Raw genomic sequence first — 24,909 nt, forward strand, 5'->3', positions numbered from 1 at the left:
CCCCTCCAAGTTGTGTCTTCCTCCTTGACTTTTTCCCCTGTGTTTGCAACTTCTGTGAGCTTAGTTTTGGCATGTTTTGGTTTGTTGTAATGCAGCTCATTTCCTCACAGACCAGTTTTTTGAAGACACTAAAACTCCCGATTTTCTGGTTTTTTTCAATTGCATTTCATTTGATCCTATCTCCTTTCCAGAGTGTTTGTGAGCCTTTCTTTTGCGGTTCGCAAGATTGCTTTTCCCTTCCCGAAAGGAAATTTCATTTCCTTTCGGGAAGGGAAAAGGAATCTTGCGATTTCAATGGGGACCAAGAGAGGAATCTTTGGTGCAAGTCCCTGCACTTGATGGCATGCTATGCCTTTTGATGGCTTTGACTTTGGGAAAGATTTTTTTCCTCTATTTTTTTTGTTTTAAATTATCCATGCCATGTTCTTCATTATTCCCTCTCCAAGTTGTGTCTTCCTCCTTGGCCTTTTCCCCTGCTTTTGCAACATCTGTGAGCTTAGTTTTGATCCTTTCCACTGCTCCTGATATAATCCCGGTCCATGTTTTTAAAGTCACAAAATGTCCCAAATTTCCCCAATTTTTTTTTTCTCCTCCAATTGCAATTCCTTTGATGGTATCTCTCTTCCAGCATGTTTGTAAGTCCTTCTTTTCTGTTTTGGCCTTCAGTGGGGATCAATTTTGGCAAGCTTTGTTGAATGTGCCTGCACCTGATGGCGTATGGCCTGCTTTTTGATGGGTTTGACTTTGGGAAAGATTTTTTTCTCTTTTTTTTTTTGTTATGTATCCCTACGTGGTGAGCTTGATGTGTCACCTTGTCCAGTGGAAATTGTCCTGAGCCAAGAGTTGCCTCTTCTGGGGGAGAAGAGCATGTAGCTCCCACATGTGGAATTAAAGGAGAATTTTCTACTTGTCCTGAAATTCTTTATCTATTTAAACGTAGGTTCTCCTTTAAAAAACATATGCTGAAACTACCTTTTCAATCCATAAGAAGGCAAGGAACAACCTCACCTAGTTCACACCAAATAAACACCTGAGAATGTGAGAGCTCTGTGTTCCCAGAAAGTAAGAAATGCTGCTCTTGTTTTTAAGGTATTCATTGGTTTTGCCCTAATTTCTTCATGTGGCCCTTCCTTCTTTCTCTCCTGTCTCTCCCAATAAGTCTCACTACTCCTTCAGGTGTTCCATGAGCTTGCTGATCCCTTTTCCTTCCTCCTGTGCCCTTCATGCAGCCAGAGCAAACACATGCCAGGAGTACTACAGAGACGGATTTTCCCTGTGGCTGCTTGGAGGGACTGGGCGGCTCAGGCACACCTTGGGAGGGCACGAAGGAAGAAGAGAGGCACAGCCTTTAAATGTTATTCCACAGCACATGCAGGATTAATCAGAGGTAAGGAACCCTTTGGGGCTGATATTGGAAATAACTGAAAGCAAGTAAGAGAAATCAGATGTTTCCTACTCTGGCATTGTGAAAACCTTGCACAACCTTCAGGGTGCAACCTGACAGATATTTGCAGTTCTCTCTAAGTAGTATTTATCTAGATTTACTTCACTTACATCCAGAAGACAACATCTGTAGGATTTCACTGTTAGCCACCAAAGCTTCCTGCTTTCCTGGGCCTTTCACTACTTGTGCTTCAGGACTCATTGCTATCAGTAAAAGCAGTATTTCTTAGAATTAAAGAGTGCATCTGGTACGGATGCTCTCTCAATTACCTGATTGAATTGAGTTTCTCTTCGCCAAATAGCATCTTGACTTCACAGAACTTTACAAAAGTTCTCAGCAAAGTAGATACACCTGGAAAAAGGAGCAGAAATAGTGACCAGCATGGAGGGTCTCCAGCTCCCTGGTTTTTTTTCCCCTCCCTTTCTGTGTTATACCCAGGATCTTTGTGAGGCTCTAAGGAGGTATTCACCAGATCAGTGTCATGTTAATTGTGTTTTCACCAGGCCATTTATATCTCTTGGGCTGCTTACAAAAGGCACTATGAGCCACTTTTGCTTGGGGACACTCCTAAGTGAGCACCAGACAATGACCAGAACTTGAAAAAACCTTGGCTTTAGTCTTCTCACAGGCCAAACATGTAACATGACAGGAGAAGGCAGTAGGATGCAGGCCACAAAGATGCAAGGAGTGAGGCTGAATCTTGGTCTACTGTGTATGCAGACAAGCATAGAGAAATTTATGTGTTCCTGGGCATGAAACAACTCTGAAGCTTGGCCTGGAAGGTTAAACACTGTGTTGCAGACACCTGCCAGCCCCAGGGGAGACATATCTACACACAGACATTGCGTGGAAGTTTGGGCCATTGCTTGTGATGTGAATTTCTATGAATCCTCACAGACTCAGGTAGAAGCTTCCCATATTCCTGAAGCAAAACACAACTGTTGAAACTGCTAAATTAGACACAAAAGAAAAAAAGAAAACAAACAGGTTTTTGATTGCCTTCCAGAGATTTCCTGTGGGCCAAAAAGCAAATTTTTGACTGATGCTCACATGTGTGTTAGAAAGCAGCCTGAAACTTTTCCTTACTTTGTCATCAGGCTGACGAGAAAAAAACTGAGAAGTCAGCAATTGGTCCCTAGGCATGCTCTTAATCAAAAAAAAAGTCTCTTTCAAAAGGAACTGGTTTAATGAATTGAGAGAGCCTCTCATCTCTCATTTCATTAGATGACTTTATTAAGCACATAAGCGCTTTTTTTGTGTAATTGAATTCATCTAAGCCATTCTTCTGCTCTCCAGAAATTGCACTGCTCCAAATCCAAAACACCTTCTATGCTTCTGTGATGCTCAGGCTTTGATGTTCATAAGGAAGCACAGCCTGTGCTGCTCTGTAACAGCAGCAGATCTGATCGCAGTGGGAGGCACCAGGGGGGCAATCCTGCTTCTCAATATCAGCAAATGGGAGCTTCTCACTCATGCAGCAGCTCCTCTGGATGGCAGGCAATTCAGTGCTGCTAAAAGAAAACAAAAAGGTATGTAGTGCTTGCCTGCAGTCCCAGTGTGCTCAGAAGTGTCACTCATCCTGGTTTCAGATAGACAGTGCCAGCTATAAAATTGCTTACACCTCAGAGTATACTAGGTGGTCAGCAGGATTTTGCAAATTCTTTTTTCTTTGTCTCTGTAGGATTGCTAGGACCTGAACACACCTGCAAGTTGAACTAACCTTATCTGTCACTACAAGCTTGTTCCAGTGGGGACTCAGGACATCAGGATGGAAGAGAGGCTACTGTCACACTGCTAGTGATGTACAGGAACAGCTCACCACAGGGCTGAGGTGGCATTGCATAGGTTTTTTAATCAACACTGAACTTGCCGGAGAGACAATTGAGTTCCACTCTTTGAGGCAGAGAAACAGTGGTAGGTTTTTTTTGTTTGGCTAAGTGCAAATGGAACCACTTCAATCAGAACTTTAAAAGTGAGTTCTAGTATTAACAGTTTAGTCATGCTTCAGTAAAACATAAAAAATAAAATAAAAAATTGTATCTTCCATTTTTAGTACCCAGTGAGTATTCATTACCATAGGAGTTAGTGGAGCTAAAGAGAGAAAAAAAAAAAAAAAGCAGTAGATTGATAGTCTAATTCACAAGGGTGTCCCCTTAAGACAGGATTTGTGGACATAAACACCAGGCTTATTCTCACAAACTTGCAAATCTGTGTATGCAAATTGTGGCTAAATGAAAAAATGCGGCTTGTGGGAATTTCAGAATAGCATATGCATAGTGGCATAAGGAAGGTAGAACATGTCAGGGATGCAAAGGTCTCTGCCTACCTGGAATGGATCCACCTTTGGACAGCCAAGTCCAGAACCTCCAAGGCTATGCAGGATTCATCTTAGAGATGGCAAACTTAACCAAATTCATTAACAGCAAGGTGGTTTGGAGTATGAAACTGTAATTGAAACTTACCTTTCTCTCCTACTCAAACCTGTCTAGTCTTGGAAGCAGCTAATCACACCAGGCATCTTTCTGTTTGACCATAGGCACCTATATTTTCCATGGACTTCAACTGCAGCAGGCCAAGAAACAGTATTTCTTTCAAATAAGACCTATGGCTTTGTTCTCATCTGCTTCTCTTTGGAAGAATACTAATTCAATAAATGTCCTGAAAAGTTTTTAAAGAGGCCTTGGGGTCTATTTGGTGTAGAATATTACTAAGTCCATTTACATGTGCAAAAATTCTTCTGCTTGGAGAGAGGCCCAAGCCCACTGGAAATGACAGAATCTCGGTAATATCAGAGCTTTGGGACTTGAACAGTACCAGCAAGCAAACTCCTGCAGGCACAAGCTCAGCACAGACTACTCGTGTTACAGAACTGAAGGAAACAAATAATGATGTCCATTCATGCTATGAAAGACTGCAGTGCCTGAAAAAGAGCAAGGCTAAGAACTAGTAAGAATCATAGAATCACAGAATATGCTGAGTTGGATGGGACCCACAACAATCATCGAGTCAAACTCCCATCGCTGCACAGCGCCATCCTCAAGAGTCACACCATTTGTTTTGTACTGCTTCCTGAAAGTTAAAGGATCATCCTTTAGTGGACTCCTGAGGTAGCTCTGGTGGTACATGTGACATTACATTCATAGCTTTTAAGTCTCTGGGGGCTTACACATGAACCCTCTGCTCAGGCATAAAGTTTCTTTTTCTAAGTATTAGCAGCAAGAATTTTTAGCACGTTTCTCCCACATCTCATTTTCTGGTGCAAACACATGTGGAAAGAGAAGTTTTAGAATCAGGATCGGTATGTATGTGTTGGGGGGTGGCGGTGTTTGGTTTTGGCAGCAGCTACTGTGGTTAGCACACATTTGGATCAAACACAGCAGCAAAACGCTGAGAGCAATAGATGGGGGCTTTGTGTTTCAGCTTCTCCCAACGCAATCCTGGACCACAGCAATCTTGGAAGGGAAGCAATGCTCTTTCCAGCTGCAGAAATGGCAAGCGCCCTGGCTTTTCATGTTGTGCAGCGTTTGTTTTGTTTTTATTTCTGTTTTGTTACTTGAGAGACCCTTGGAAACAGCGGGTCCCGGCGGCGCGGCGCCCTCTGCCGCCCGAGCGCCCTCAGGGCCGCGCGATGCCCTGACCCGCTCATGGCCGGGCGGAGCCCTGACTCTCTCCTCAGGGCCGCACAGAGCCCTCATCCCCTCATGGCCGCCGGCCGCTCGCCACGTCCCGCAGCTCCGCGGGAATCGCTGCCCGGGGGGGACGAGGATTCAGCTGTCTGGATCCAGCCCAAAAGATTCTTTTGTTTTCCGCTTTGTGTCTTTCCTGAGTTCAGCTTCCGGTTAACTACAACTCGTGCAGACACAGCTCCCCTCGTTCCTTGGGGCTAAATCCACAAAGGATTAACTTCAAGCCGTTGCCATAAGGAGCTGGCCTCATGCTGTTAGGCAGCTAAGCATACCCATTAATTACACAGCAAATTTAACAAATGCAAAATAGTCAGCAAGGAGTTACTCAAGTGAGCTGGAAGGAAATGCCAAGAGTCATGTCCCAAGGCTCCTCTGCCCCCAACCCTGGGCACTGGCATCGTATTCCAGACTGGAGACATTACCTGGCGGCTCAGGAGTTCCAGCACCTCACCAGCCAAACAAAGCAGAGCTGCATTTGCAAACCAGGTTTGAAATCCCTTCTTGCAGGCAAGAGCTTTAACTACAACTCCACAGCATTGTACTCATGGGCCCTTCCTCTGGGTTCACCAATTATTAATTATTCCACTGCAAAGTGGTAAAGCTCTCAAGGGGAGACCTGGGAGGCCTCTCACACATATCTCACTGAGCCCAGCAGCTGGACATTCACAGGATATAACAGACAAAGTTTGGACTGTGCTGATTCACATCATGTAATTTAACAGCTGCTTCTAGTCCTGAATTACCTAGGCTTTTAATATTTTAAATTTTTTAAACCTTTTCCTCCTGCTGTAAATGTGTTGAGAGTGGTTAACAAGGAGAGGAACTCGAGGCTTGGTATGCTACAGGTTGAGGGCCAAAGAAATAAGAAAAAAAATTACATCACTGGACATCACTGCATAAGCATTAAATAGAGGATCTGTTAGCAAAAATAAAAACAACAACAAAAGAAAAAAAACCAAAACAAAAAAAAAAACCCAAAAAAACCAAAACAAAAAAAAAAGAGAGAGAGAGACCATGGAAATTTATTTACTTTTTACCTATGAACAGTATGACATGTAATTATAGACAAGTTTTGATACACAGGAAAACCCTTTTGTCAACCATTTTTTTTGCTAAATGAAACAGCACAATAATCTTTACACATTCATATTTTGTTTTTGTTTTTTTTTTTCTTTACAATACACAGCTTTCTTGGGTTGAAGCAAACTGCAGGACGTATTGAGTACTGGTATATTACAGCTACTTACATCATTTAAGAACAGCAAATGGAGAAAAATAAGTTATTTAAATATTGATTTCATATACAGAAAGTGCAACTTTGTTAGTTGTTACATAACTTGCTTAACAGTTTTGATTCCCCAAAGGGTGTCAATTAATGCTAAAAGTATCTTGGACTGAAAGTATTATTTATTCTAAAAATAATACAGTACAACTGCACAGCTGTGACTTGGTGAATCGACCACTATTGCTGCTCTTAGCCATGATGGCCTGTTTGAATAATGCAATGTGTAATGCTTCTGATCATGCTCCCAGTCTGCATCCACAGCCAGGCTCATAGAAGAGCACAGGGAATTGCCACCTGGGTAGCAACAGCAGGTTATTGATCAAAGCATATGATTATGATGGCATTTGGTAATATTTTGGGCTTGCTGCTTCTATTGTTAAATAGCTGTTTGGGTTACTAAGATACAATGGATAGATAATTAACATGGTGAGCCGGAGTAGAGCAGATTAAGATTCCAGCAGCAGGTTTCTTCTGTGCTTTCCAAGAGTTAATGAGTGAACTTTTGCTTAGAGCACTGAAGGTTGCAAGAAGATGCAAGAGGTTATGGCTCTCACAATGCACCACCTCAGCTGCTTGGGGAATGCCACAGGTCACTGAAACCACAGCAGGGAAGCTCAAACACTGAGAAGCTTAAGGCTTTTTTTTGATTAGAATATAAACTAAAATTGTAATTCAAGTAAGACTACAAAGCACAGTCTATAAAAGAAAACCAAACAAATATTAAAACTCATAAATCTCAAACTGCTCACTCCAGTCCTGATGGGTGTGATTTGGTTTCCTTGGGTCACATAATCATTAAAAAAGAATGGATTTACAAAGAGAGTTTGGCAAACAGTTTCAGCTTATTCCCATAATTCTCCTTCTGTTATTAAGAGAGGGGGGAGTGATTAATATGGGAGAGCTTTATTATATGACTTGTCTTCCCTGCAACACAAGGAAATTTGTTTCCTTTTTTTATTGCTATAGTCAGCATGGACTTTTCCCTTGCTGTAATATAACTGCTGTCCACTTACTTCTACTCTGTTCTGGTCCCTGCTAGCAATCCCAGGAAGTCTCAATACTCTTTCCATCTCCTGCTTACTGATAGTTACCATGTAAGCCTCAGAGAAGAACAAGAGAAAAAAAATTATTAAAAAATCAATTTAAAAAAAATTCTTTTATCTTTTAGAATCATAGAATATACTGAGCTACAAAAGGGAACCCATCATGTCCAACTCCTGGTCCTGCACAGCACCATCCCCAAGAGTCACACCATGTACCTGAGAGCATTGTCCAAACATCTTTTGAACTCAGACAGGCTTGGAGCTGTGACCACTTCCCTGGGGAGCCTGTTCCAGTGCCCAACCATCCTCTGGATGAAGTACCTTTTCCTGATAGCCAACCTAAACCTCCCCTGACGCAGCTTCAGGCCATTCCCTTGGGTCCTGTCCCTGGTCACCAGAGTGAAGAGATCAGTACCTTCCCCTCTGCTTCCTCTCATGAGGATGTGCAATGAGGTATCCCCTCAGTTTCCTCCAGGCTGAACAGACTCAGCTGCTTCTCACAAAGCTTCCCCTCCAGACCCTTCACCATCCTTGTGGCTCTCCTTTGGATGCTCCCCAATAGCTTAATGTAATTTTTATACTCTTACGCCCAAAACTGCACATGGGACTTGAGGCAAGGCTGCACAGATTTTCACCAGCTGTACAAAACATGTCTGCTCTGTCTCTCCGGATTCTGTCATATCAGAACATGCTGCTTATCAGACACCGAGGAGAATATTAGAGCTTTGCTTGAGAACAAGTTGCATCAGTGACTTAGTTGCCTTCATATGATGGCATGAGTAGACACTGGTGAAGTATGAAATGTGGGAAGTAAACCTAACAGCTATCAATTCTACCAGAAGGCAAATTAGTTATCATCTGTAGTAAAATGCATCCACTTAAAACATGACTGCGAAGGGCCAGATATAGTAAGGAATCATGGAGTAACCACAATCTTTCATTCATCAATCTGACAGCATTTTATCATAAGTCATTAGCTCAGTATGAGACTGGGATAATTGGAGCACCAAACAGTGAAGTGCCTTGTCTGGTTTTATACAGTAAATTGATGTCAGAACTGATACTGGAAACAGCCACACAGCCCAGCCTGTGCCCAGGTTTCTATTCTATCTCACTTTAACTGCCAGACTAAGCTTGCTCTGTCTTCCACAGAGCATTTGCCCTGCAAGAAGCTGAAGGACACACCACATTTAGACCCCAAAGAAAAATCTGGTTAGGTGCTATTCATGATCATTTGTATTTGGTATATAAAACACGTACCCAATATAGAAAAATAAAATCTGTCATTAGTCACATATGCGACTGGAACATTTCACATGGAGGCAGAAAAATATCATTGCGTCATGAGAAACGGTTCATCACATTTGCCAGAACAATGCTCTTTTCCAGTGAGAGGTAATATTAATGCAGTGGTGTGTTCTAAAAATCACAGTGTTATTCATAAGACCATCTGGGAATTTTCTTGTCCATGCCATGGAATTACTGGGTCTAATGATTTCTATGGGACACAATTTGCTTTTTCAATGCAAGTGAATTTTCATTTGCAGAAACCCACTGTTTGGAATCAATATGGTCAGGATACCAAGTCAAAGCTGCCGCATAATGATTGACAATATAACACAGTACACAGAATATGATTAAAATGAAAAGCAGTTACATATATACAAGGCAGTATATCTTGGAACAGTTTAGTAACAACAGTAAATGTAAATTGTAGTGAACAAGGAGTTAACCTGACAACTGAAACCTAGCATATATCCCTGCATTTGTAAAAGCACCTCTACAGTACAGGAGATGTTATGATGAGGCATTTTATAGAAGCTACTTCAGCTGGAAATCACCCTAAATGCAACTTAAGTGTGACAGGTTGAAACAAGGCTTGGAAAATGTGAAAACAGGTAAAGTGAACACTAGGTAACTGCTTAAAAGCTTATTTTAAGGCAAATAAAAAGCTGATTGCTAGAAAGCAGTTATAAAAATTATCTCAGCTCTGTACAAATAAAAAGAAGCTTTCTGACTCTCCATGGGTTAGTTGCATTGAAGTCACAGAGATGGACCACACTGAAAACTAATTTCAGTCCATCAACTTCAGCCTAGCTAAAGGCTTTGTAGCAACTGGGACCTACACCAAGCAACAGCAAAGATGACTGGGGAGGGCTTTGTGTTTAGCTCAAGACTGCTGTAATAAACAAAAGACATTTGCCAAACAGCTTCTACTGGAATTTGCACCTTGATTTGTACCTGGTCTTTAGAACTGATTTCAGGTACCTGGAACCTAGATGTACAAAAGACCTGTTACTAGTATCACTATCACAAACTTGAGGAAAATGTGCAAGGGTCCCTTAATTCTGTGAAGCTGTCTGATTCTCAGACCAACCCTGTGCAGTTTATGAAATAGGAATACTTAAGATGGGAGTGAGGGGGGAGGGAAGTACCACATCTATGTTACCTGGTGGTTGCCTCTCTTCTCCTTCATTGGCCAAATACTTTCATATCTTTTGAAGAAGATATCTGCCTGTCCTGGGGAGCCAATTCCTTGATCCCTTTAGCTATGTGAAGTGATTAGAGTGGTACTGGTGCAGGAAGAAGCAGTGGATTCTCGACCAGGCAATGTCACCCTATGGAGCATGTTAAATTGCCTCTGGATCAAGAGGTTTGAAGAGTCTTGCTGCTGCCAGGAGCTTGCTTATGTGCCTTTCCTCTGTGATGCCAGCTTTTTGAAGGCAAGTTTGTGACAGAGAAGGCACTTTGCTCAGTGTGTTGATTCCTGCTTCTGTGAGCAGGCTGGAATACATAGGCAGACCAATGGAAATCAGCCAGTCAGACACAGAGGTGATGAGTCCTGGGGATACCGGTTTACGGCAAATTTCTGTGAGTCCTCCACTTGGAATCTGGGGAGTGAAAAAAAAGAACAGAGAACCCTTAATGTTAAACACATCTGCTTGTTTTACAACAAGTCTTTTTTTTTGTTTGTTTTCTCTTCCAAACTGGTAGAATTTCATAGCAGATGTTCTAACTTTTCTCATGTCACATTTGTCAGTATGAGTGGTGTGGGCTGAAAGGCTCAGATCCCTTGGCCAGAAACACTGACAACAATTTTGGCAATATAGACACAGTGGGCAGTATCCAGCTGCTTGGCTGACCTTCATGTACCATTCTGAATCAGTCTGAGATCAGTAAAGAATACCCAGTAATAAGACTTTTCAGAGTGATGCATTTAATTTCTCAGTAAGGCAAGAGAATACCAGTTTTGCCTATTACCTCCTCAGACAGACAAGTTCTCTCAGAAGAAGCCATTAAAGTTTTTGATGGTTTCTCCCTTCTGCTTTTGCTAAGGAGAAGTGGACAGTAGTGCAGGTTAAAAAATGAAAAAGGAGTGTAAAGCCTTTCAAATTTTAATACAGAAGCATTTACTACATGCCATCCTTAGTGAGCAAGTCTCTGTTACCACTGCTTGCAGTTTGCTTAGACTTTTAAGTTCATTATTTGGTCAAGAGAATGCTATCCACTTTCCTTTCAACTACTGACTGTCCTCCTTTGGGACTCGGGGAGGTACCTCCTGCCCCAGCAGTACTTCTACCTATCTTGTACCTGCTGGATGAATATAAGGAGTACTTCTGTACCAGGACTTCTCAAGTATCTCCCTTTGCTACCAGCCAGTCCTTTTAACAGTCTGCTCAGAAAGGAGAAAATCTGCTTTATGGAAATACTCACTGCCATGCGATGCTGCTTCCTCAGCTGCTTTACCCGGATTTGGTCCATGTTTGTAGCCACATCCTTTTCAGGCTGCTCTAAATCTTCAGAGTACCTCTGTACCAAAGCCTCAGGAATGCCACAGCGACCGTGCTGAATGTTCCCAGCCAGATACAAAGGAGAGAGGACAGATTAAAGAAGTGTAGCGATACAGACCAACCAATGCAATAGAAAGAGAAGTGTAGGATGGAAGCAAGAAGGAGCTTTCCTCAAGGTTTCAGGAAAACTAAAAAAGCAATCCCTAAAATATTCCGTCCTTCCCCCCACTACAAAAAGATGTACTAATTGATGCTATCAATTCAGAGTTTCTTGGAAACATAAATTCTAATCATTACTTCCTTTTTCAGCTCTATTCCCCCACATTAGCAGAGAAAGACACATTCCCATGTCCAGTGCCACCAAGGCACCAGTGGTCTGAAAAGATGATTTCTGAGTCCTACAACACAAGAACTACTTTAGTCATAAAGTCTGATAGCAAAGACAAACAAGAGCTGTGGAATATCTAATGTCCCAACGATTGTTGGTTTATCTTGGCCAGTTACCCACAAAAAATGACAGATAAAATGAATGACAGACTATCCCTTGGAATGTGGAATAAAACCACTGCAGTGATCACCACTTACCTTGTCTGAGTATGGTTCTTCAGTAAGATCAATGTCTTCAGACTGCAGCTTGTTTTCTATCACCATTTCCAGATCCATTCCTCTGCTGCATGAGACTTTCCTTGCTGATGCAGGACCAAGCTTTACCACATGCTGCTGAACACTAGCAGTCTCTGGGAGCTCCGACAGCCAGGGTGGCAGCGGGCTAGGAGGGCTACTGGGCTCCTGTTCAGAAGATGTCCTGTGGACAGGTACTCCATGACAATCAATGGGAGTGGATGAGCTTGTCTTTTTTACTGGCAAACATGGTGCTTCTAAATTTGAGTGGTTTCCACTTGTGGTCGTGGGAGGATGATATAATCCATTAGAAAGGCGTTCTCGGCATTTTTTGGCAGGGACAGGTGGTGGCTGAGAGGGATTTTTTGGTTGCATTCTTGCCTCGTTTGTGCTTTTTTGCTCAGCTTCTAGACCTCCCTTAAGGACTGGAGCATAATCAGCCCGTGCAAGGTCATGAAAACCTTTACTCTGTATTTCCAGAGGTGTCCTTGTTGCATGATGCATCACTAAGGCAGGCTGAGCTTCACAGTTTTTCAGAGGGAATGGAGCAGGCTTTCCACCTGCAGTCTCAATTACAGAGCAGTTCAATTCCTTAGCTCTTCCCTTCTGAGAATTAGCAGCCCCTTTGCCTTGCTTAGCCATGACATCATCTACCTTACAGCTGCCTCCATGAGACTGAGGCAGCAAGGCAGAGCCAGTTGCCTTTTTAGCTGGATCCAGTGAATCCTGAGGAAAAGAGCCTACTTTCTTGTTAGCGTCCTGTAAGTTGGTATTGGGTTCTCCCTGGAGATCATCCAGTGAGTGGGATCTTGGCCATGTATCTACACCCTGGGGGCCATCCAGAGTTTCATAGCTTCGACACACAGCTACTGGTAAACTTCTGCGGTTCTTCTTCAGAGCCATGATGGCTGGAGGCTTGACAGAGCTCTTCAGAGCACGATGTGCACAACCCAGCCGGCTCTCTTTTTCCCCTGGCTGCAGAGTTTCTATTGACTTGCTCAGTGGAAGAGTGGGATAATTTAATAGCTGGTTTCTGCTGAAATCCCTAAAGCTATGCTCAATTGCTGATTTAGAGGGTGGAAGACAGGTCCTTCGAGTTTTACCTAGGAACAAATAAATCCACCATTAAAAATAAAATCTGAAGCATAATAAGAGATCCCTGTCAAATGCTTCTGAAACAAAATGATTTATTCCCTTTTTGTTAATTCTGAGTGTAGAAGAACTCAATGCCATTTCAAGCATAAAGATTTGATTTGACCTTCAGCTTTATTAGTAACTGTTATTTGTAAAGTAAAATACATCCAAAATACTTACTATCCTTCCTACTCTCCAAATGGCAGAGATTTGAGGTTTAGCTCACATAAACCTTGTTCAGTGTAGAAGTACTGTATCCTACAGTTAGAACTGATACCCTATGCTCATTGTATGAAGTGGTTTGACAGGCCCCCCCTGAAATACCTCAAAAGATATACATTTTTTTCTTTGTCTCTAATCTTAGTATATAAATAATGATGTTCATCTTTTAATAAAGTTTACTAGTTTACATAGGATTTTTTAAAAACACCCTGTTTATGAATTTTTTAATTATTTGCCAATATAGTTATTTCTTCTTTTAAATGAGCAGCAAACTATTCACAATGGCAAAACAGAGAGCAAGAAAGTGCATGAAGACTGGTTTTGCATCGGCCCCTTTGGAAGGCTATTTGCAGTGAAGGCAGAGTTTTACAGTAAACAGTAAAAACCAATGAAAACCAATGTCTCAAGCCAAGAGGGAAAGAGGTAGTAGTCAGAGCAAAGGACAAAGTCAAGTAGGAAGTAGCTTGTGTTAGCTAGGGACAGGAGCAAAAGTATATGAAGATATCTTCTAAAAAGAAAAGACTGCAGGAACTGTAAGGCTCATTGCTGTCACCATTACCATTCTCCAGGTTTTCACTGCTTTCATAGCAGCCAGAATCCCGAGGAGAGCATCCGCTTAGGCCTGGGCCTTCAATGAGAAGTTTCTCCTGAGATCCTGACTGGTCGCTATTACCTAGAGGATGTGAGAACACAGTGAAAAACAGGCAAACAGAAAATGCAGCTGAACTTCTCAACCTTCCATTTCAAACACCATTATTTTGTGTGTTCAGAGAAGGGCAACACAGCTGGTGAAGGGTCTGCAGCACAAGCCTTATGAGGAGTGGTTGAGGGAGATGGGGGTGTTGAGCCTGGAGAAGAAGAGGCTCAGGGGAGACCTAAATGTCCTCTAGAATTGCACTGTTGTAGCTAGGTGGGGGTCAGCCTCTTCTCCATGCAACAAATAATAGAACTAAAGGAAACGGCCTCATGTTGTGCCAGGGGACGCTTAGTTTGTGAATTAAGAAAAATTTTTTCACTGAAAAGGTGGTCAGGTACTGGAACAGGTTGCCCAGGGCAGTGACTCAGTCACCATCTCTGGAGGTATTTCAAAGACATGTAGATGTGGCCCTTAGGGACAGGTTTAGTGGTGGACTCGAATGGACTTGGTGTATCTAAAGGTCTTTACCAACCTAAAGGATTCTATGATCTTTCCTATTGTATTATTTGTATCAGAAAAGAGTAGGAAAAGCTATCACAAGTGTTGGAAACATTCACCCTGTTTGGTAAATTATCAATAAAAGCCTCAGAAAGAGTGTGAAGGAGCAGCATGGTACACAATGAAAGCAGAATGGAATTCCTGTGCTCCTCAGGTGCCTTGGGGCCAAGTTCTGCAACTTACCACCACAGAAATTTATTTAAAATGCTTATGTCAAAGTTCTTTCTAAGACTTAAAAAAATCCTCCAACACCTAAAGCAGAACAAAAGAGCTGAAAAGAATCAAGTCAAGTGGAAAAAAAATAAAAATCCTAACTCTTAATTACCTTCCCAGAAGACCCGGAGGAAGGATTGGGACTGAGTCTGGCAGATAGACAGATAGATATTGTCCCCTAAGAAAGGACGAAGGGACATGAAGGAGACTAATGATGCCAATCCTTCCTTCCTTGGTCTATGTAAAAAGCCAACACTCAAGTGTGGTCCATCCAGCTTGCATACACTGGATTCCAGGAATTTACCCAGAATTTTTGTCAGGAATCATTTTTCATAAAGAAGCTAAATCTGGAGCTGAAGATACAGAAAACCAGTGTCATCATACAAGTACATAGTTTATGCTGTGGTAATTTTCCCTCTGCAATGAAATGTCAGAAATGGCTACTCCAATTCCTACTCTCAGCACGACAGGTAATTATGGGGTAGAACTATGTGCTGTTGCCCCTCCCAGATTCCATCTGTCTGGTCTCCATTTCTCTTTCTCCTCGTCATCCTGACTTGAAGCTGGAATTTGTACTTTCCAACCACCAAATCTTCAAGTTTGCAAACCAAAATTGAAGGGTCCTGAAGAAAATTATTACTGCAGGGAAGTTCAGCATTCTAAATAGGTCTGCAAATAATGAAGAGAAGCTCATCTGAGGTGACAAAAAGCTACTCTGATATAAGTGAAAAGAAACTAATTCTGTAACTGCAACTTTATTAGTAGCTAGAGGAGCGCAAGGAAAGAGTGGATTGCCTCTTTGGGAAATGAACAAGAAAACTACACAGGCCACACAGCACTGTTTAAAGATATTCACCACACATATTGCTGTAATTGAATTAAGCATTTCAAAATTAATAACAGCTGTTTAAATAGCTGCTATGGAAGTTTAAGCTAAAACATAGGAATTTGCACAGAAGCAGCTGAGAATGCCCTCACACAATCCATTCCACTGATTTTGCTTGGTGGATATCAACCTTCTGCTGACACTTGGGGATGAAGGGAAAATTCAGAACTGTCTTAGGTTGCTGCAGCTAGGCTCTGCTTACTCCTTGCATTTGACTGCCATGGCTTATTCCACTTTTCCTTGTCTTTGCAACCACTTGCCCAAGACCACGTGGTTCAGTGAGCAAAACTGCACTGTTGTACATAGATAGGTGGGTCACTGTTTTTCACTCTGCACTTGACTGATATATTTGCTCCCTTTGAAAATTGCTGTGTTGTCATATACACAACTGAAGCTACCTTTACAATCCTGCAGTTAACAGTCCAAGAACCAAAAGCATGTGATAAAATTAATTCACATTATACTTCCTCCACAGCCCTCTGGGCTTTGACTTTTTTAACTTTGATAATCTTAATCTCTTCCCTCTAATCTGGAAATGTCTTCTTTCCTATTCTCTATGTCTCAACCTCCTACTTTAAGTAGGTAATCTCATGAGTTATTCTTGAGCATCAGTATTCTAAAGTGTTATGAGTTTTACACTTGATATTAATTAAATAAGTTGGGTGGTAAGGCTTAGACGAACAGAGTAATTCCAGCGGAACAACAGAAGTCTTATGTCACCCCTCAAAAATCTAACGTTACACAGGATTACCCTGGAAATAACTATATTAGGAAAAAAAAGATCAAAATCCTGGAACAAGTTTTCTGGTTTAAGGGGTTCACAAGGTTCTTGGCAGAGCTCTAGTAAAACAGAAAACCTCAAACATCCCACGTACTATCATATTCCTGAAGAAGTTCCACTGCTGTGAGGAGAACAGCTCTGTGCTCAGGGTCTCGGATGTTCAGTTCATCCAAATCTTCTTCTTCTAAAAGCTTGAAGGTATCCAGGTCTTCATAACCATTGAACAGAAAAGTGGGCATGTGCTCCTGCACAAAGGGAAAAAAATGAGTGGTAAGACAACATATTTATTCAACTTATTTTGTCAGTAAAGATACTAAAAGGGATTTTTGCAACCAGCAAGAAAAGCAGTAAGTTAACTAAGTGCAAACCAATGCACAACAGCAAAATTATAGCATTGTAGTTTGCATAAGCACTGCTCTGAGTTCAGGGAGGTAGCTGTGCCAGAACTAGAACACTGCACATACTGTTGTGTTTGGAATGCAGTGCATTAGATGGCCTGGGTACCATTCTACCTGAAGGCACAACGTGGCATGGCTCTGTATGAGGGGACAAGTATGAAGGGAGAATGACAGCCACATCAATTTATCCCAAGCACTTCTGAATAAAAACATGGAAAAATGTCCTCTTTAAAGACAGGATAACTGTTGTTATTTTACATTTTTTGCTTGCCTCTGGAGTGTGCTAGCCTGTGGTCATACTGTGCAACAATTTCCAGTGTCTGAGTGTACACGACTCACAGCCTGCAGCACTTCATCAAGCCTGACAGGCAGTTCTGCACTTCAGCTATTTTCACTCTGCAGCTAAGACCCGATTCTGCTAAGCAGTGTGACAATCCTTAGGATTATGAATCTGGTGTGTAGCTTCCAGAACTAACAACTTCAAAGGCGTGGTCCCCTTCCTGCCAGAAAAAGTGAAAGGGTAAGCAGAGACAGAGAGAATTTGGACCTTCAAATTGATGCGATCCAAGAGATCCTCAACTGACTTGGGCTGGGGTGGTCTGCTTTTTCGCCGTCTCCTGGTGGGCCGCTTCGGCTTCTCTTCCTCTTCATTTAGCACATCCACATAGATAAATTTGAAGGTGCCAACTTTGTTGTTCAACAGACCCATCCAAGTGCCCATGGGGGGTTTGCTGATTATATCAATGATGTCACCTTTCTGCAGACCAAAGAAGCAAGAAAGCCATTTAGCTTTCTGACAGGTATTTCAGCAAACGTACCCACTTGGATTTCTATGTACATGGGATGGACAACACACTTCAGTTTAAAAAGGTTAACCACAGCAATTGCAAAGATGTCTGATTAAACTTGTTTTACAAATGGAAGAAAAAGAAATTAGGTGATATGCCTCAGAGCAAGTCAACAAAAGATCCTGGAATAGACCCCAACGGTCCAGATTCACAAACCCACTGACATCTCTGTAGAGCATCAGTGCTGTTTGGTACAAAAGTCTCTATGCTTGCAACTACCTGAAATTGTGCAAAGAAGAACACAGTGTATATGAGTAGAATTTCAAATCAGATCTCCTGAGCAAAGGAAGCCAATGCAGAGGGAATTGATAAAGTTGCTTTTCCTAATGTGCTCCTGACCATAACGAAGAAATGGACATGCAACTGCTTTTGCATGCCTCAAGAGATTACCTTACATACATCTGGTTTAGTAGGGATTAGCTGCCCTTGGAATTTTAAGTAATGAATGTAAGGAGTCAGATAGTTTGAGTTGACTACAGCATAACTAAAAATAATCAGAGCTGATATCCAGAAAAATTAAAGGGTGGTGACCACTCAGTTAGCAAAGTATTTCAATATTAACTCAAAACAAGTTATATTGACTGAAATGCCTTTAAGAGACACTGTGTGCAGGTGCATGCACATTTCTTCCAAGAGTTCTGAAAATTTTTCCATTGAGGATTATTTCATTGTGGCAGACAGAGTACTTTTCCAATCTTTTAAGCAAAATCCTTGCAAAATGGAAATGAGTTCATGGCACATCTTTAATTTTCCAGAAACTAAAGACACAAGTGTCTTTCCATGGATGCAGAGAAACACTGGTAGTTACTTACAGTCTATAACACTTTGCTATAGTTCTGTGATTGCTATATAAGGAAATCTTAAATGTCGAAGACAGGTTAAAGGCCTTCAAAAACAGATACGAATTCATTAAAAGATTAAGAATTCTATAGTTTTTGTAAAAAGGTCTTAATTTAGAATTTTAGCAAAATAAATTTTTGATTCCTTAAAAACAGATATAGCTGGTACCTTGAGCTTCAGAGAATCTGTATCATAAGGACTCGGAGTAAAATCAGTGTGAACCCTGGCTCTTCCACAGAAAGGTCCTCTGTAAGGAGGCTCTTCATCGTCACCATCTTCTGATTTCACACTCTCCCTGTTGCTGGTTGAGGAATCTGTTGTACTCACTGTCTGACCACCTGTGTGAGGGACATTGTATCAGTTCACAAAAAAGTTTCTTCGTGAAGAAGCTTCACAAACAGACCAGACAGAAAATGGCTCTTCTTTCCACAAAACATGGTAATCAAAGTTAAAAGCCCTCAAATGCTGCTTCTTCTTATACACATGTGTGGATGGGAGAGTTAGCAAATTACTCTGCATTCCTGCTTTCCTGAATTCACCCCCTCAATATTTAACAGAGAAGCTGTTCAACAAGTGTCTCATCTATGGCACATCACAAGAAATTGACGACATATTTCTGGGAAGTTTTGCTCACAAAACGTTTGTGAGGAAAATAAGCTCTGAAGCCTGCAAGAGGGTTCCAGAATCCCTCTCAAGTCCAGAAATTTGGTGAATAGTGTAGCAAGTTCACATCATGTGTGTTCCATTTAGGCTGTTTCCTGTAGAGACAGTCTAAACCAGTGAGGTTATAAATACCACCCTTCCTTTAACTAGTTGATGAGAGAAACTCAAGGTTTCTCTCAACAGAGAGTGGAAGGCCCTTCTGGAGCCCTCAGGAGAAATCCAGTGGAAGATGAGCCTGTTTACTACTTAAACAGTAGTAAAGTAGTTTACTACTTAAACAGTAGTAAACAGGTTAATTATTACATTAATTTAATATTAGAATATTTATATTGTAATAGCAGGACCCAGTAGACAGAAAGCAGGATTTCATTTTTTCAGGGTTCTGTATAAACATAAAGCAAAAAAGCCCTGCCTTTGCACCAAAGAGCTTACAGTTCTTTGCAAGCCCCTAATGACTAACCCTTCAGCCTTTCCACGTTTTAACCACTGTTTCTGCTTTGACCTTCTCTGATTCTGCTTACAGTGGAGATCTCTGCTCCCTGAAGCCACAGAAATGGAGCAACACAATTACAACTGAACTTACTCATTGAGCTCTGACCGCTTAAGGAACTCCTCAGGCTCTCCACCGAGCCGCCAGCTTTCAGCTTGGGCTTGTCCAGGGAGTCAGTGTCTGGTGGTGGCGACTGCGGGGAACCCGGCACGATCCCAGGGCTGCACTCCTGAAAGGGGTTGGACCATTAAAGTTTGATAAATGAACACAGCACTGACGGGAGCTGCTTGTCCGCCGCCAAGGAAAAAGATTCTGTTTCCCTGCTCTTTATCAGACAGGCTGAAAACTTCTGTCTAGCATTGTAAGTAGAAAAAAAACCTTACACAAAACTCTCAATTCAAGGGTTTTCATGACACATTATATTTAGGACAACAGTACTTGCAAAACAGCTAGTGCCAAATTCAGGTCTCTGAATCAGAATTTTGTACAAAGATTAACTCAAAAAAATCAGACAATTCAAGTAAGACATGAAGCAATGTTTTTGGGGTTTTTTTTCAGCTATTTTTTATATCATTGCTCATTTATCTATAAGAACAACAAAAAAAGAATTAGCTAGAAAATGCAGCCTGTGCATGATACAAATACTTATAAACATAAATGCATAAATATAAAAAGATTTTGCTACATGTATATCCTGGTTGCTACAGTGTACAACAGTTGAGACAATTTCTCTTTTCATACAGTCAAACATTACCAAAAATCAAAAGGGTCTTTCCTAAACTGAAATTCTGTCAGCCTTTGTGAAGTACAGTTAAAGCAAAGCAGCAGATATTTGTGGCCAGCATAGCTTTTGCTTGTTTAATGCATGTAAAAAGAGATACTGGAACATACTTTGAATCATGATGCCTGAAAGTTATAAATATTCTAAACCAGCTGTGCCATAAAGTTTGAAAACAAAAGAACTGTAGCTTGCATACAAGAGTGTTTTGTCAAGATGTATGGTCACAAAGCTTTTAGATTAACACTATTATTTGCATGGTGCAGAATCATTAGGAAAATCTGATCCCAGCATTATGATTTCAGAGGTTAAGTCAATCTTAGAGTGACAGAGAGCAGAAGTATTGCTAAATCACTGTAAAGCAATTTCTCAAAGGATTCCTTTTCTTTGGCAGACTTTGCAGAGGCACACTGGAAAGCCAGTCAGACACCAAACCATCTTCTTATATATATTAAATCATGTTATACCTTAAAATATTTTAAGTTTAAATTAAGTGACCGTAAGTGTAGCACTGCCCTGGTTATGAATAAGCATGGCTAATAAACAGTTCTGCAGGAAATGGATTCTGTAGTCACAAAGCACTGGCCATATTTCTGCCTCTCTTGGTGCCTCTGGATTCTTCAGTTTGGGGTTGTTACTACGAATGGTATGAAGTGCTCCTTTTACAGGCACTAAGGCTTTGCATTAAGAGCAAAACTTCCATTCCCGATTTCCCACGACTGCGAGCATCCCCCGCGAGCAGTCCGAGCCCACTGGGGGGCGGTGTTAACCAGGAAGAGCTTTGCCTTCCCAGCGCCTCTCCAACCTATTCCTTACACAATCCAAGTGGCGAGCCCGGTTTTAAACAAATGCTGAAAATTTTTGACACTCCACTAAAGGGAAACGTAAAAAGACAGCAATTGTTTCTAGGCCACTGAAATTCAAAGTCTAATTTAGAACTAATGTACTACAGGTTTGCCTTTAAGAATAGACTATAAAAATCTGTAATGAAAGAATAATAGGAAAATCTTCTGGCAGATGCCCCTTTCTGACTAGACTGGGCCTTTGTTTTAATGGGCTGCTGCACAGGGCAAGGTATGATGGAGAAGAGACCTGTAATAGCAGAGAAAGGCAGTGTATATGTGAAGTTATGCTGGGAATTTAAACTAGGGTGTAAATTGCAGATTAAATATATTACTGTGACCCTGTGTCACAGGCTGGTTCCCTAATAAATTGTTATAGAAAAGAAATGGAAATAGAGACTGAGGTGTGTAATGCCATCAATGACAGACTTCTGATGAGCTACTTAAATGAAAATCTGAAAATGCATTTTCCATGGTACTGGCATCTATAGGAAGCCATTTCACAGTGAGGGATTTTATAAGAACATAGGAATAAGTCACACCATATAATCTTGTTAGAAATTTCTTCAGAGATGCCTTGATGTGTGGGAATCAATATTGATTATCACTTCCACATTATTAAGTGGATTCCACTGCAGACCTCACATACCTGCTCAGACAAAGAGCTGCTGTATTTTTTTGACATCCTTTTCTTCATGGTTTCTTTTACAGACTTCACCTTTTTGCCCAGAGATATACGGGAGGCAGAGGGTGATTTGATCACTTCTTTATAAACAAAGTCTCCTTCTTTGCCCTGCAAAATAAAACAGGGCCTAAGCCTTTAAAATAGAAGAGCCATTTTCTCCCTCAGCCATCAGTTAGTGCAGAGATGTCCAGGCAGACACAGGACAGCAGCACACTGCCCTGCTGCCTGTTTCAAATTCACTGTTGAGACCTTCTGCAAACCACTGTAGCAGTCCACTGTTGCTTACTCTTAAGGCCTGATTTGTGACAGTACTGTGTGTGGATGTGCTGAGGACTGTTAGGATGCCTTTATCCTTTGAATTTCAGTAAGTATTTGATGTGATAGAAAACCCTACGTTTCAGGCTAAGCCTTTCTAACAGGACACACAACAGTAGTTGTGGCTCATATTGTTCAATGCTACAAAGAGTTTAGCAGGAATAAAGGTACCTCTGAGATATAGCCAAATATATCTCTCTGTGTGTGTATATATATGTGGATATCTACATTTGGCTACCTAAATTTACTTTTTATTTTCAGACAGGCATTCTGCTAACCTCTGTGGTTTTACTATTCACCCTAAAAAAAACCAACAAAAACCAAACACCACAAAAAAATGTACTAAATCCATCAGCCATGGTAGGTTAAACTTGCACTGCTTTTTTAAGGCACACAACAGGGTACTGACAAACTAAATTAGCTGGTGCCTATATAGTGGACAAAGACCAGCTGCTTTGAATTCACTTAACCTTTTCTAAACCAGCTTAAGGTACTGAGCACTTACTTTTATCACAAGTACACAGTTAACGTGGATCAGCTGCCATTTTACTAAACTTGTATGATTCAGCCCTTATTCAGATTGTCCAGGCAGGACATTAAACATGTTCTACTCTGTTTCAGGAACCACTGAGCAATGCAGCTCTATCAGATGTTTTCCAGCACCCTCCATTGGCAAGGGTACACCAAAAATCATAGCACAAAAATGGACCAAAATCAATTGGGCCAGAGAGATTGACTATTGAGTTTGGTCTCTGATCTAGTTAAATTTCGCTACAAGAATTTAGCAAACCCTAAAATAAATGTACTATATTGTACATTAAAGATTTATCTTTTTTTCTACATTCATGTATGTTTTCTACTTCATCAATGTTCTTACAAGAAGTTTCTCTGAAATTCAACTTAAAAGTTGTTCATAATTACAACTTCCTTGGTAATTTTCATCTTTTACCAGAAATTTTTGCTGATTTTTGACAGCTTTTTGCCTAATATTTTGAAAAAAAAGTTCTACCTAATGGACTTATATGTTTCCAAGGAAAAAAACACCTGCTTTGATCTGCATTTATGGATCTAGTACACTGCATCTCTCCCACTACTGATGCTCCCAGGGATAAATCTAGACTTCACACTTTCTTATATTAAAATCAATCTGATAAAAACAAGTATCTATGTTTAAAGATAAACACTATTAGTTCAGAAGTTAATTTGTTTGCTGAGTTGAAAATTGATGACTAAAAATAACCACCCACAGATTTAGCAAATTTAGGGGTAATTTATGATGTAAAAAAAAAATAAGGCAACAAAAAACATGCCCGAAAACTCCAGCTGACATAAAAAATAATATAATTCTGGCATACAAAATGGTTGAAAATTTAGACTTGATTTAGGTGGACAGGAAGGTTATAAAATCCAATTCTGAAACAGAAAAGAAAAGCATATATGGGCAAAAGGAAAAAATATGTTTGCAATTTCATTTGATATAATGTTCTGGCTCATTTCTGTTCTGTTATTTTTGGCCACAGGCCAACCAACAGTAACAGTGGGATCAACATGACTAACATAAAATGGAATTAATTCTCAGGGGAGATGTGTTTTTTTTTTTAAATATAAAAATGCTCTAAGATCAATTGCGCAGCACCCAGCACAATGGGATCCTGGTCTACTCCAGAGCTCTGAGATACAATGAGAAAACTAATAATGAACTTCTTACATAACGACTTCCATGCAAATAATTTGCAGATCTTCAGTGAAGTTAGCCTCATCATTCCAAATAGTAAATATTTTTACCAAGGAAGTATAGCAAGCACATGTTTTGCCTTGGGTGATGCTCTGAGGAAGTCAAATATAAGAATAGCCACAGATGTGCCCCCAGATCTGTGCTTTGATCACTTGTTCCTACCTCTTTGAACATACTGTATATAAATACTTATACACACGTGGATATGGGCGGGTATGTTATTCTCAAAGCTAAGGAAGTTTGAGGTTAACAAAGATGCTCTGTTTTCTTGGATTCCCAAACTATTATTACAGACCGAAATTACACTTCAGTCTATTATAACTCTACTGTGCATTTCATTTTATGCTATTTCAAGCCTGCACCTTCTCAAACTCACCATTTGGTCAGAACTGTTTCCAATATGAAGGGAACGATTTGTCAAGTCAAAGCCTCCAAAGCTACAGGTTCTCTGCAAGAAACCAAGGATAGATAGTTTTATCACCATAATTAGCTAACTTAGAACATCTGCAGTTTGGAGAACACCAATTGAAATACAAATGTCTGCAAAAATGGAAAGAAACAAACAAACAAAGGGATGAGAGATTATAAATCAGGAAATCTGTTGCAAGGCAGTATGAGTCTCTCTTTTCCAGAGACAACTCCTTGGCCTAAGGTCTGCTGCTGTTGAGTCATCTACTGCCTACTCCTCTTTTTAAAAAGAAAAAAGACTTTTTGGTCTGAGGAAACTGTTGATCTTATGCATCAAGTTTTCCAAGGTGCTGGCAACTCCATCTCTTCACTCCCATCTGCCTTCATAAGTAAGTTCACAGCAACACTGAAACAGAGAACCACCAATCTTCTAAATCTTTTAAAGCACTGAATAACCTACCTTCTGAATAGCGGCATAGGCTGCATTTCCACTGAAATACAGGGAATCACTGGAAGCCTAGTAGGATAAGCCCTTGGTAAGAGGAGGGAAAACCCAACTCAGCTATCCATAAGCATTGTGTCCCCAGAGACTCAGCTGATTCCAGA

At 40.9% G+C, this 24,909-nt stretch overlaps 1 protein-coding gene across 4 annotated transcripts in view; it reads right to left on the reverse strand.

Moving 5' to 3' along the window:
• Positions 1–8,438: 8,438 nt before the first annotated feature.
• Positions 8,439–24,909, reverse strand: part of LOC128938944 (SAM and SH3 domain-containing protein 1-like) — a 521,617-nt gene continuing 505,146 nt past the window's right edge. For all 4 annotated transcript variants that reach the window (XM_054279600.1, XM_054279603.1, XM_054279599.1 and 1 more), the window contains exons 11-20: positions 24,272–24,343; positions 21,810–21,953; positions 19,634–19,769; positions 18,556–18,725; positions 17,247–17,456; positions 16,396–16,546; positions 13,786–13,899; positions 11,835–12,973; positions 11,173–11,304; positions 8,439–10,349 (exon numbers count right to left, since the gene is read on the reverse strand). In XM_054279600.1, the coding sequence (XP_054135575.1) occupies positions 10,089–10,349; positions 11,173–11,304; positions 11,835–12,973; positions 13,786–13,899; positions 16,396–16,546; positions 17,247–17,456; positions 18,556–18,725; positions 19,634–19,769; positions 21,810–21,953; positions 24,272–24,343 (2,529 nt within the window). In that variant the 3' untranslated portion in view covers positions 8,439–10,088. The remainder of the gene's footprint in view (positions 10,350–11,172; positions 11,305–11,834; positions 12,974–13,785; positions 13,900–16,395; positions 16,547–17,246; positions 17,457–18,555; positions 18,726–19,633; positions 19,770–21,809; positions 21,954–24,271; positions 24,344–24,909) is intronic.

This window comes from Melozone crissalis, unplaced genomic scaffold, assembly GCF_028551555.1.
Source record: "Melozone crissalis strain CALT ecotype California unplaced genomic scaffold, PUWL_Pcris_2 ptg000027l_1, whole genome shotgun sequence".
In the NCBI taxonomy this organism is placed as follows: Eukaryota; Metazoa; Chordata; class Aves; order Passeriformes; family Passerellidae; genus Melozone; species Melozone crissalis.